Raw genomic sequence first — 14639 nt, 5'->3', positions numbered from 1 at the left:
TTTCCTGGCACAAATGTATGCAGTAAAAGAACAACAGCCCTTTAAATGAAATCAGACAAGTGATTTGTAATCTCTGTTTTCCCTTTGTGTCACACTATCTGATCAATAGGACTTTTTTTTGTTTTTTTACTGATTCTTCTTCTTCTGGTCCCGTTAAATTTGTGCTTATGAGTTTAATGAAGTCAAGTCATGACTTTTAAGGGGCATTAACACAATTTTCATAAAGGACACTGCACTTTTTTGTAAGTTTCGAGACAAAACAACCAAATTACATCAAAAGAAAAAGCAGCTTTTCCCAGAGCTCTCATTCTCCATAAACTCTAAGCAAACTGCTAAGAAAGAGATGTTATTGAAAGCTCTGCAGAAATATAGTTTTTGTCAAACTCCCGTTTCTCAAGCATGAACTTTCACATTAAGGCTAATTAACGCAGCTATGCATATGAGACGGAGCGGACTTATCAGAAAACTATCCTGTGTGTACAATAATTTGGAGTGGCACTAAAACATAATACCAGCTGTAAACGTGACCTAAACGTTTCATCACACCTGAGCTACTGAATGAGTTATATTAAATATAAATGAATGTGGGACAGATGTTTCGTACATTCTGCTGTTGGATCAGTAAGATATGGTCTACATGCACTATTTTGCATGTAACGATGGACAATTTCTCCTGTCTCACATAACAAAGACACACGTGCACACTCACACAACAAATTTAGGCAAATATTACACTATCTGCTCTCACATATAGCACTTGACCAAAATCCGTCCCACAGGTGTTCCTGTGTTGCAGACATCACACTGTATGGTTCAACAACAGGTAGGAAAAACATTAGTTTAACACTGAACACTGAGGAGCTGGATCAAACTATTCCCATTTACAACAGAGAATCCTGTGAAATGCATCTTCACCTGTCTGTGATTTGCGGCTCTGATCAGTAGAGGTTTAGACTGGATTTATGCAGCAACAATGAAGAAAATGACATCCTCTGTTTCTGAATAAATCAAGCGTCGCTGGAATGTTTTCAAATTATTTGGTAGAAACAGGTCTGGTTTCAGTCGTAGGCAGTAGTCAAGAGGGTCATGCGCACATTTTTAGAGACAATGTATTCACCCTGAAATTCATTTTGAGACCTTTTCCACAATAATTATTAAAAAAAAACTTCATCAAAGCACGAACATCAGTCTGGATAGAAATGTGGAGTGAACTGTACAAGCAGAAAAGGAAAAAGCAGCACTTACAGCCAGTCACTGAGGCAGAGGACAGACGAGAAAGAAAAAACACTGTATTCATTGGCTATTTGAAAACCGACCACATATATAAACTAAATCTTGTCACATTCCCCCATAAAAGGCTTTTTTTATCAGTCTCGTCTCTTCATTTGACATCTCTGTCTTCACAATTATGTTTGTTATTGTAGATATGTGGGCCGGTGAGAGAAAACTCCTAGAAATTAACATTTTATCCTAACTGCGCACCACAATTTGTACTGCATCACCCTGCTGTGCATAATAAAATGATCTGATGTTGTTAGTACTTGCAGCTGAAAGTGTGACCATTCAGATGTGATCATGACACAGGTATTTGTTTCTACATCTGTGTGCTCATCTCTTAATCGCTGTATAGACTGTGAATGATGCGATCCATATTTCAAAGGATTCTGGGCTTACAATGGGGATGGCAGTCTGCTCTGTTGGTGTGTGACGGGCAGCACTGAAGCTCTCAGGGATGTTTGGGCTCTTAGTTGTCAAACACACACTCCAGCCGTGCTCTGCTGCCCACTGCTGGTCATTTGCTTTACTGCAACACTTGGCCTCGTGTTTCAGGCAACTTTGTTGCGAGGAAACTTCCTGCAGCAAGTGCGCCAGCAGCAAATAAGATAGGTACAGCCTTGGTGATGCCAACAAATGACTGGAAGATGCTGATGCCCAGGACGGCCGCCAGCTTACAGAGCGCATTCAGGAAACCAAAGGCTGTGGTCCTGAAGTAAGTAAAAGAGGGAGAAACACATTCAGTGAGGACTACAAATAAAGTTAGGCACATAGATACAAAGAGGAGGGTTTTTAACTAGACTGATCATCAGATCAATTCCCGCCTGCAACATGATTGTTTTTGAACATGCTTAGTTTAGCTGGAGCCAGTTCACTTAGCTTAGCATAGAGCCTGATTCTGTCTAAATGTAACAAAATCTGCCTACCTCTAAAAACGAATTAATTAACATTTAGTTCTACTTTACAAAATGTAAAAAGACCCCAAAGAAACACAGGATGAGGGACATAAAACAACCACAGACACAAAATGACCAAAAAGAGACACAACATGACTATAAACAGACACATAACGACCACAAACAGACACAAAATTACCACAAACAGACACAAAATTACCATAAACAGACAGAAAACGACCACAAACAGACACAAAATGACCACAAACAGACACAAAATTACCATAAACAGACAGAAAACGACCACAAACAGACACAAATGTACAGAAAGAGACACAAAATTACCATAAACAGAAACAAATTGACCACAAAGAGATGCATAACAATCAAACACTTCTGACTCCTATCAAGCTCACAATTCAACACAAAATTAACATTAAAGACACAAGTTGGTGCATCTCATGTTACCTTTTATCCGAGGGGTAGAGCTCCACCGTTATCACATCCAGAGCGTTCCACGAGGCGATGCTGATGCCACCAAACAGGCACAAGAGGGCGATCATACCCGACTCACTGTTGCCGAACATCAGGAAGAAACAGCTGACACAAGATATGACGCTGGATCCCGCTGATCAGAGAGAGACAGAAGACTCAGAATTACATTACGTTAAATAGCCTCTGTGGCCGTTAAGTGAATTATCTGCAATGATTAGATTTGCCCACCCAGCATCCTTAAACGTCCAATTTTGTCCATTAATAGGGCTGACACAATGTTGCCAGGCAACACCGCCAACGTGCCGAGGAAGTTGACAAAGTATATCATGTAGGCATTGTTGAAGTCGTCGCTGAAGTCGAGCATGCAGCCCTCCTTGTTGTGGAGGAACGTGCTGTTGACCAGTTTACAGTCGATAAACCTGTATTTGAACAAATCTGATGAAAGAGAAAACAGGAGGGTATTATTGCTCTGAAATGTTTGAATACTTGAGGAACTAAATACAACTTTATAATTACCAGTGGAGATGGGTTTTTCAGAAATCCTATTCTTGTCCCACTAACCTTTACAGGTTTTTTTAAAAATGTGTGCTTTCTGGTTGTGCAGCCGCCATGATCCACACGAGAGATGTGTGTGAGAAGTGTCAGCACTCATCTAAATCACCTCCGGCTTATGAACAGAGGTTGTTAGGGCTGTATGACGCCTGAGCAGAGGACTGGAGACACGTCTCAGGGCTGGAATAACTTATTCCGTCTTGTGAAGAGCTCATTGTAAATGTAGCCTACATATTGCTATTGGCACATACGGAAAATATGCTCTCAATTGTAAAGAAATGAACCTTAAAGTTGAAATTTCATGCAGACAAACTTGATGCAGGTCGTGAATAACAATGATAACAGCCAATGAGAGGTGCTGTTTGACGTGTTATGCGTGTGTGTGTGTGTGTTAATAAAGTTTCTCTTCCAGTTTGAGCAAGACTAACGCCCCGCTGTGTTTTTATTCCTCCGCAATCGTCTTCGGTCTAGCGTTGTGCAAGAATACTGCACAGTTCACCTCTGCCAACAATTGCAATGTAAAATAAAGGCATTTTAATGTTGTGCGAACCCTACAGTGTGCCTTGGATTGATTTTGACTTGAATGTTATATTTTTTGGGACTATTTAATGAGCCCGTCACAAGATGGAAGGAGCACAGTACACCTAAAGGAACCAAATCGTCAGTATGTGATCACCAAAAAGAAAAAGTGCTTCCTCTCTCCATTCATTCTTCAGGTCTGAAAAAAACGTGTCAGTATTTTCACTTCCGCTGTTTGCTTTCCGATTAAAACGAAATTATGTAATCTGCATTTTTATTCACAGTTTATCTTCTCCTAAAAGATGCTCAATGTGAATATCAACCAAAGAACACCTGACAGTGTCTATAGCCATTATTTACATTATTTTATTCACTTATGTTATGTAAATAAAAGTAAAAGTGTACTCTTCTATTTTATGTCATTTTATTTATTTATTTATTAATTTTTATTTACTGTTAATCTAACTTTTAAATCTATTTTACTGTCATTTTTATTCTTGCTTTGTCTTTGTGTCTAGTTCTTTAGTATTGTTTTTATTTAACTCTGTTTTACTACCATTATTCATCATTTTTATTATCTCGCACGACCGATCTCTTATAGTTGAATCGTTTTTTTCTTTTTTATGGTTTCCTTCTTCTGTCGTCGGCTTGTCGCTCGTCTGTGAAGCACTTTGAACTGCACTAACCTTTGTGACGCTTGATAAATACAAACTTGTTCCCTACAGCACTGAAAGAGAGGATTGAATGATCTCTCAGCAAAGCAAACCATTTGCACAGCCACCGCACAACAAATACTCTGTCAGCAGCTGTTTTCAATCAACATTCATTTCAGGCAGAGATTAAACATAAAACAGCATACATTACTATGGACTTTTTAAAATAAATAACAGCAAAAATAAATAGAAATGGTCAGAGGAGGTGACTGTTACTCTATTACCTGTTTATATTTTGCTGCCTGCAGCTGCCTAAAACTACATGATTAGACTTTCTGATGACACTGCTGAAACTGCTTCCATACCAATAACCAATAACAGTTTTATTAAAGGAGACTGGCATGAAAGTGCAGAATGATCATAACATTTTAGATTTCCAAGTGACATAAACATTAAATAATGCATTGTTTGCTTCAGGGTTGAGAAGGTACTGCAGCTGCAAAAGCTGCTGAGGTGGTTTTCATAGGAAGTGAAGATGTTGGGATTTAAGAAACAGCTTCTCTGAGAGACATGCAGCAAACACCCCCTATGCACCAAAAACACTTTTTGATGCCTTTGTGGGTACTGTTACGCACTTACAAACATTCACATATACACAAGCTATAAAATGCAACAGAATGAAATTAGTTGTAGGTTGTAGTTGCTTAGTCAGAAGCTGATGTGAAAAGAAAACATCGAAGAAGAGAAGGAATGAATACGGTAAAACGTGATGACTGATGAGAAAAAAGCTTTGGTTCTGATTATCCACTGAACACATTCTTACATCTGTTTTTACTTAATCATAAAGTGCTGTTTGGCAGTGAATCGCTTCACTCTGCTGTCAAAAAAGGCCAGATTTGTTTATGTTGCTATGGTAACAGCTCTGCTGCAGCGTAACCCAGGGTTACTAGCAACAGAATGCTTCCATGGTTACAGTCCTGCTGAGCATCTGATTATTTTTTTAAAACTTCAGGCTACAATAAAAGCAGTAAAAATGCATATTTAGCCTCAGATGATGAGTGTTTTTGCTGAGCAGCTGTGTAATAACAGTATAGTGATCATCACTGTGAGACTACTGCGGATGCTAAGCCACTGAGCGGCTGCACAGACACAGGGTTAAATAATGCGCTCACTTTACCACAGCTGTGTTGCGTGAAATGAACAACTTCTTCATCGCTTCTTCAAATTCTCTTCATCTGCTTTGTGATGATTTATTTATTGCCTCAAACTCTCCCCAATGCATAAAAATTTACATGCAATGATCCATAATGACGGTCCACAGATGTTTCACCAGCGTGGCGTGGTGTTTCCGTGTGAAGCGGTCAAGAACTGTATGTGCTCCTCTGTCTAGCAACAACCTGTCATCTGAGTGAAAGTTCCTACCTGTGTAGATCAAGCCCCCACCACAGGGACTTCCTGGTTGATCCAATAAGGAAGTGCCAAAAACTGCAGTTCTCCGAGTGTCCACTATGGGCAGGTTTCATAATAGAGCAGTTTCTCATTGACCCCCATTTAAGGCCTGGTACTAAAAACATTCTAGTCTGTATGTTTAGGTCATATCTCCATGACAACACTGAGGAAGGTGAATTTTTTTTGTACCAGGCTGGTTTTTAATTTATTGGAGGTTAAAGTTTATGAATAATTAGGAGTGTGGCCTCTTGAGTGACAGCTCAAGAGGCCACACGTCTCCTTGGAGGTATACATCAGCCAGATGGAGGTATCTCCCTCCCCCCAACGTCACATACATGCCCTTTTTTGGTAAGAGGAAATGAGGCGGAGTCAAAGTCTGACAAGATGGAGACTCCAGTAGGCGAGGATGAGTGGATCAAGTTGAGAGAACGGACTCTGACGGGAATGCTATGTCTATGGTATACTGCAGATTTAAGTGCCCCACAGCACAAAGGTGACACCTAGTGGACAATTTAGTTTATTACATACATATAACTAAAAATGGCTCCTACACCTACAGCGTAACATAAGTTTTATATCACTTGTGCCCAGAACCCAAATGCATGCAGAAAAATTGGTAACTTGCTGGTTTATATAGTGGAGCAGCTAAAGAACCAGATATTTCCCTTAGAAGAAGCTAACAGAGCTTAAAAGAGAGTGAATATTGGACAAATGTGACTCCAAAATGAATGCTAATATTGCTCTGTGTCTGCTGGACGTGTAAATATATTAATTAATGCAGGTTCAACATGAAATCTTAACAAAACAGGTGACTTCGCCATGATTTCTCAGTGTAATCATGATTTCTCATGATTTTCTCAGTGCGTTTGATAGGCATGTTTCACCTTTTCTTGACATTTTATAGACTAAACGATGAAACAATAAAACAACTGACCTTGGTGCAGCACAAATACTGAACTGAGGACTTTCCGGTTATATTTACCTGTGTTATAGAACAAACTTGCAATGAAGGTGCAGTTTCTGAAGATGGTGTGTGTGGAGGTGATGTCCTCAAAGTAGCACTCCTCAAACACAGAGTCTTCGAACACCATGGATTTCATCTTCAGGTTGAGGAACCTAATAAACAAATCACAGGTTTTCAGCCAGTTATTCTGCTCTGTGGTTTTATTCTTATTGTGTTAAATCAAACGTAAATGTGACTAAACACTTACTTGTCATTGAAGTAGTGTCCTTGGCGATGCACTTGGTTTTCCAGAGTGAAGTTAAAAGTGACATGCTCCACTCGTTTCTTAGTGAAGGTCAGTGTGCGTGAATCATATTCCTGCTTCTGGATGTACTTAATCATGTCTGGGAACCACACTGTCAGACCGTAATAGCTGCAAAATATTCAAAGTCAGGACAGATTCAAAAGTGAGTTTGAAAGGTATTCACCACAGAGCGAAGGTTTTTAATGAGTCATGAGTTTACCTGAATGACATGGTAAACCAAACAGCCATGAGCATGAAAGTCGTCCGTTTATATTCTGGGCTGAAGCAGGCAACAATATTATTCCGAATCTGCAACATGAAAACAAGAAAACAAAGAACTTTTGATGCAAATATCGACAAGAGACCGGATTTTACCTCCATTTGAGATACCTTTTTTTCTAGCAGCCTCTTTGGAAGTAAGATGTAACTGCAGGCGAGTCTGTTCTTTCAGAGGCCTCCATCTTGTCACGCTGGTCACTATGTGTGTTAACAATTTTTTTTTGCTCTTTTGTTAACTTTATTGAAACACATTCACCTCCCTACTCCTAGTTCATCCGCTATATGTGACCCTCTTAAATCCTCACACACACACACACACACACACACACACGTCTGCCCTTACTACAAACCTGACTCAGAGGTTGGAAGTTCCCGATTTCTGAGTACAAGTGAACGCAGCATAACCGTTAGTGATGATGTCGGCCAACGGACCAACCGCTGTCAGCAGAGTCACTAACATGGCGGCTTATTTATTATTATTTAATTTTGTCTTAACTCACTCTCTGATAGATAGTAATTTAAAAGACAATAAACTGGATGAAAATCTAGAGTACAACAATTAATTTGTCTGATTAAATTGTTATTTTGACACATTACATATGTTCTACTTATTTTAATCTGATGGTGATATCATTTCTGAGCAGGAAACATGCAACTTGAAGAATTTACTTATGAATAGGAGGTAAAAATGGGACGCAACATTTCACAAATTTCCTCCTTTTAAAGATCCTTGCACAAACCATAGTTACAGCTTCAACATTAGGACTGGAGACCTTTCACAATAGTCATTAATCAGGTGGTGCAGTAGCAGATTCAGAAGAAAATGGAGGGTGTAGGCGTGTAGCAGGACGTAGGCTGAGTGCAAATTAAAACTGGGCACAAAGCTGGTCAAGTTTCTGCCGGGAGCAGTGGTGATGCAACATTGTGCAACACAATGAAAACACAAGAATAAACACAAGAAAGAAAGAAATCATCACCCCATTCAATTTTGGGTGACAAAAAGCAGCAGAGAACGTTTGCGTGTGGATATGGCTGAATAAAATTTCTGATAATTTGTTGATTTTCATCTGTTGAGCAAATTTACTCTTAAAATCAGACGTAGGTCAAGCAGGCAGGGAAGAAAATGGCATTTTCAACCTCTTAGCTTCTCTTGGACTTGCTGCCACCCACGCCTCTGACCACACTGTTCGTTTCCACCGATGCAGCTCCTCTGACGCCTTTTATAGCCCCAAATTGTAAAAAGCCACAGCCTCATGCTCTGGTGCGGTAACCATAAGACTGTAGTGTTTTTAAAGGAGCAGTGTTCTCAGATATGATCTCAGGAGTGTTTTATTTCATGCTTTTAAAACTTGGTTACAATTTTGGTCCAGAACCGCCTCCACAGCCTCAAATCTCCTTCACTCACCTGTTGGGAGAGGCTCATAATCTTCAGCCTGTAGCGTTTCAAGACTGGAGTGTCGGTGCCAGTGTCCACCAGCTCGTCCATCTGTTTCACCGTCTTAATTGTGGTGACCTTGAGCGTAAGAGACACAAGTCCTTCAGTCAGATGTCATGAGATTAACATTCCTGAGTCCTCCAAAGAGGAACGTCAGGCAGAAAACACAGTGAGAGGTGAAAGATGAAGCAAACAGGAAGCGTTAATAATTACAAATAACGATGAAACTTCTCCCTTTAAATTAGAATGCATTAACACCATTTAATGCCACAACTTGTTTGACATTTATTAATAATTTAAAGCCTGATAACAATGTCTGCAATGAGGAAAGGTTGCATGTTTACATTAAGTGGAAGCAATCTACATGGCGAGCTGATCCATTCTGTATTCACAACTTGTTGGACTAAAATATAGCTTTTGGAAAATGCTATTTTTCATTCCCCGAGATTTTAATTGTTTTTATGCCGACCTGTGGAAGCTGATGTTGTGTAGGACCTTATCTATAAGAAAGGTAATGATTTCAGAGTAAAAAGGAAAATATTTCTATGCAACTGACAGATTTTTTTCAAAGTGAAAATTAAATTCCTCAAGTTTTTGTTGAATTAAATAGCAGCTCATTTCTTGTTTATGTACTGGCTAGAATACAGCATACATGGAAAAGGTAAACGTCGAGATCTCAGGTGAAAATGGTTCAAGCTGTGTCGACATGCGACTAAGTTTAAATAACTGTGAGGCTTGCTCTTTAAACAGACAGTGACCCCTTGCTCTCTCTCCCCTCCTTACCTGTCATCTCTCTGCTGTCGGATGTCGAATAAAGCCATAACATGTCCAAAAATGTAGAAGTAAAGGCGCTGGTTTTGAGCTGATCAAAACAATAAGATTTAATATAACAATATTTTTGCAGAGATACTCACAGAAAACACTTTCTCCGGATGTCCCTTTGCTCGCATGTTAGTGTCGTGAACTTGCTTCAGAATCATCCAGCCTTCGTCATGTTTGCCGTTCTGTTTGAGGGAAAAGTAAACGTCATATTGTGAATAACCTTTGTTATTTGAATGCATGTATCCCTATTCATTTATACAATCAGAGGAAGATATTCAAGTTATTTCATATTTGACTTTGGGTATTATGTTTGCAATAACTCATGTGAGTAAAACCAGCTAATACCATGACCAACTGTCTACAAGCGCATCTGCTAACCTCTAAGTAGAAGCGTGGGCTCTCTGGCATGGCGCTGAGGGCAGCAATGGCTGCAACAGAAGGAAATGCACACACTAACACAAACACACGCCAGCTGTGGAACTGATACGCCGAGCCCATCTGGAAACTCCATCCTGAGAAAACAAAAAAACAACACAAAGAAAAGAGCTCAAACCGTGAATGTTCACTTTACCCTGCAAATGTGAGTCGTCAATAACAGATAAGGTCAGACAGTCAATCTGTATAAAGCGCAGGTTGGAAAATATTTAATGTGATGTGACACTGTATGTTCTTATTTTTCCTCCCTCCAGGGAAGTCAGAGGTCAGCTGCAGTGCAGTGTCTCCGGGAAGATGTTCACTAGCAAACAAGCTTAAACCCGCATGGTTCAAAATGGCTCAAAACTATTTAACACTTTGCTGTAAACATATCTTAATGTGATAGTTTCATTAGAAGATTGATGTCACTCGACTTCATGTTTGTCTCTTACATAGAAAGCTACTTTAACTGGCTCTGTGCTCCAGCTGCCAGCACCCATAGACTGTATAAAATATGGACGTAGTCTCAGTGAAGTCACCCATAAGTTTCTGAAGAGCAAAATTGAACCTAAAAGTGGGTGGCTAATCCAAACATGGGCAGCGTGGATATTTCTGAGGTGGGTAATAAAGCCTACAGTCTGCTGTGATGACCCCCCACCTGTCAGTCAAGGCAATGCCCCCTTAATTAAGCACTTTAGGCCTTAATACGATTTAAACAGGTTAAAATATAAACGTTGTTGTCATGATGAACGGGAAAATTAGCTATGGAGACCAAACCTTTTTTTTATATACCAGGATGTAAAGATGTTTATTTCTGCTGTTTAATTTGGCCTTTTTACATTGGGAACTATGGGGATTGACTCGCTTCTGCAGCCAGTCTCAAGTGGCCAGTCAAGGAACTGCAGTTTTATTTTTCGGCACTAGAGGTTTCCGCTTAAGTGTGTTTAATACAAACAGAAAAACAAAGAGTAAAAACAGGTTTACTGGGGGTTATTGCAACGTAACTGGACTATTTCTTGGTTGGGCACAATGGCTGGCAACTGCTTAGAGCCAATGAATAGTCCAAACAAATGAGATATAATGTGTCTTTTAGTGAGCTTTACCTTTATCTGGTGGGTCAGTTTTGTTAACTTTGAACAGAGCTGCAACTGGCTCAAAGAAGCCTTTATTCAATGGACAGATATGAGAGTTTTATCAATCTCCTAATTTAACTCTCGGCAAGAAAGCCAATAAATGTATTCCCAAGAATGTTGTACAATTACTTTAAGTGCAAATCAAAGTGAGGATGATCAGCTATCTTGAACAGTAGCAGCGTAGGCTTACCATAATCTTGTAAATTCACACGTAGGTTACTGTACTCACCATAATGTGGGATTATAGCCCAGGCCATAGCAGATGCGTATATTCCCCCAATCATCCAGAACATGCAGAGCCAACTGAGGTGCTCTCCACGCTTCTCTTGGGACAGAAATTCAGAATAGAAGGAAAACACGATGGGGATGGAGCCACCAATCCTGCAAAGATCAGAAACCAACAGAATTAAACTGTTTCCCTGTGTTTAAGAGTTTAAAGCAGGCAGAGTTTAAGAGGATGTCAACATTGTAACACTCAACAGGCATTTGTAAAGATTATCTTGCTGAAGAAAAAGTGTAAGTATCATAAACTTTTGTTTGCCACAGAGCTTATTTTCTGCCTTAATCCAAAATCCAATGGATAAATCCCATTGACCTTTTGTCTAGTGAATCAGGGCGGTGCTACAAAAATACATAATTCCTGCAGCAATCCATATCCTGATCAGCTGCTTGTTTACTTTGAATAGTATTATGGATTATTTGTGCGCAAAAGTAACAAAAGCTCTGTGAAAAAGGGATTGATTTGACCAGAAATGGGGAGGATTTGTTCAATTTATGCTGAAAAACAATGAAGACTGAAAATCTATAGTTAATTAAAAGATAACAGTATCCAACAGATATACATTATTGGAATACATAGATTATGTTATTGTGTTAAAATTGTTATGTAACTATGTTAATATGATTATGTTAAAGCTCATCTTTTGGTTTGACTTTTTTTGTTTCCCTCGGTTCTGCTGGATTGTACTGTATTGTCAATCCCTGTAAACTGAAACATTTCCAGCCTCACAATTAGGGAACTGACAAATAACATCAGAACAAGCCGTCCAGATTAAATACCATATATATATAGAGAGTGTATTTTTATTTACCCAACACCTGAGAGGAGTCGGCAAAACAGAAAGGTGCTGTATCCCTGGACGAAGGAGGAGAAGAAGGAGAAGACACTGTTGATGGAGAGTGAGATGAGAAGAGACTGCCGACGGCCTATCCGATCAGCCAGAGCCCCCCAGAGGAAAGCCCCAACCATCATCCCAAAATATACAATCAGACCTGCGGAGAGAGCAAAGGAAATAAATGTAAGTTGGCCATGTCTTGTTTATTGCTACTAGATTGTATTATGGGCTTTTACACACCCATGCTTACTCTTTTGTCTGCTGGGCTCTCAAGACAACACTTCAAATACGGAGAGTAATAAATCATTTTTCCTACCGTCAACAAATCCCATGAACCAATAATAAGTTAGTTTATCTCTCAGTTCCAAGCCCGGTCTCTACTGAAGACATAAACCTTTGTGGCTCAGAGGTAGAGCGGGTGAGGAACCGTCCTTGAGCAAGACACTGAACCACAATTTGCTCCCTGTGCTGTGTTTGTTTGTGTATGTGTGTGTGTGTGTGTGTGTATGTGTGTGTGTGTGTGGTTTGAATAATTAGATTAGATGATGTGCAAGCAGCCTCTTTATCAGTGTATGAATGTCTGTGTGAATGTGTGACAAGTAGTGTAAAAGCACCTTACATACAAGCCCATTTACCTTTAAAATCAGGTCACAGATATATAGTTTATTTTTCAAAGGCTAAGTAATTGCCCTAAACAACTGGTTGGGGACTATTTCCAGCTGTGGATTAAAACACATTTGATGCTCTGCTGGGTTTTTACCGCAGCAGGACGTCGGATGCAAGATTGACTTAAAGTGCTCATGTTCATGGTAATGAAAGAACACGTCTCCCAGTGTAACATTGCTGCTCATTAATGTATTTTAATAGTTTTTGGACTACAGTGTAGCTCTGTGGCTCAGAGGAAAAAAAATGGATTCACAGTCATTACTTGTCAGAAGGTTTGTTTTGGAGATTTATTCACAGTAAGAAAAATGTAGACAATAGACAGCCTCATCCTAAAAATGCCTTATTATCCTAGTTTTCAGGGTCATATTTGAATTTTTCCGGTCAGCTACAATCGCTTTCCATGCTTTGGTCTTTAAAAAACACATTATATTTCTCATATTGCCCATTGCTGCAGCACCCATGCAGCACGTCTGTGTGGCAGGCTCTTATTGGTTGGCTGGTCTGCTCTGCTGTGATTGGTTAACTGTTTATGCAGCGTGCCTGGAAATGTTACGCCCATTACCAAATTACGGAAGCCCTGCCAACCATTTTACGTCTAAATGCAAGTACTTCATTATTTGATGCTTTCGTATAATTTAACATGACTATTAAACAACATTTATAGGTCACAAAAGACGGAAAAGCATAATAGGGCAACATAAGAATGCATTGTGACAGTAAAAGAGTCTTACCTAGCATGCTTTTGTTAGGTTCGGACAGGCACATATCTTTCTCAGCGCTGGGCAGGACGAAGCCGACCACAAAGATCTCCACACCATCTGCCATGAGAGCCAGCCCCAGAACAAAGTACAGGGTCCACTGGAACTTCCCGTGACCACACTCTTGTAAAATGGTCTCGTACTGTTGAGCCAGCTCCTCCTGGTCCTTCCTCCTCTCGGCCTCGGACACTCCGATATCTCTGAACTGCTGAGCGCCGGTGCTCACCGAGCCCGGGCCTCCAGCCAGGCTGCCCTTGCCTGATTCGGCCCGGGGAATTCCTTGGTACTCGCCCTCGTAGATCTCATCATCCTCATCGTGACCCTCTGTGGAGTCGCTGTGGCCGCCCTCATCATCATTGGCTGCCTGGCTGTCTCCACGGTAATAGCCTCCGTCCTGGCTTCCCTGCGTGGGGTAGTCGTCATCATCATCCTCTTCAAAGCGACTGTAGGAGCGCTTGCTGTACTCATCAGTCACCCGATCCACTGAACGGCCGACCTTCTTAGATGCTTGCCGCTTCACTTCTTTGGCAATGTCTTTGGCGCCTTTTATGAAGGCAGTCCGGTTTTGGTAGCCCTCCTCCATTTTAAAGAGGATCAGAAAATGCAAAAGTGGTCAAAGATTTAGTGGAGAGGCCACCCGAAGCTTCAGTCTGTTCAGGATGCACCTCACAGACTCGACCAGGCTCTTCTTATGTCTGAGGAGAAATGGAAAGTTACGTTAAGGCATGCGTGGTAGCTTTCGTAAAAAAAAGGCACTTTGTTATCAAGAGGTGCATTTGATAGGAGCTTCAAAAGCACATTTCTGTTGACCAATCACAATGGATGGGCCTACAGGACTAGCCCCCCCCCCCCACCCCCCCAACCACACACACACACACACACACACAGATCCCTTGGGCCACTGTGCCCAGTAGGCCTCTGTCTGAAGTGA

At 40.5% G+C, this 14639-nt stretch overlaps 1 protein-coding gene across 1 annotated transcript; it reads right to left on the bottom strand.

Annotated features, from left to right (window-relative positions):
• Positions 1 to 1681: 1681 nt before the first annotated feature.
• LOC310955954 (synaptic vesicle glycoprotein 2A-like) lies at positions 1682 to 14291 on the bottom strand (the record flags this gene model as incomplete). The annotated part of the gene is made up of 12 exons (XM_083926033.1): positions 1682 to 1985; positions 2640 to 2799; positions 2895 to 3101; positions 6822 to 6955; positions 7051 to 7215; positions 7307 to 7395; positions 8771 to 8878; positions 9715 to 9804; positions 10001 to 10134; positions 11399 to 11550; positions 12261 to 12441; positions 13682 to 14291. The coding sequence occupies 12 exons, from the start codon at positions 14289 to 14291 to the stop codon at positions 1802 to 1804; spliced, it is 2214 nt and encodes a 737-aa protein (XP_083782159.1). The 3' UTR covers positions 1682 to 1801.
• Positions 14292 to 14639: the final 348 nt, after the last annotated feature.

Source organism: Echiichthys vipera, assembly GCF_963691815.1.
Source record: "Echiichthys vipera genome assembly, chromosome: 13".
Classification (NCBI taxonomy): Eukaryota; Metazoa; Chordata; class Actinopteri; order Perciformes; family Trachinidae; genus Echiichthys; species Echiichthys vipera.
The sequence above is the reverse complement of the archived record's forward strand: the minus strand, read 5'-3'. Positions and strand labels throughout refer to the sequence as shown.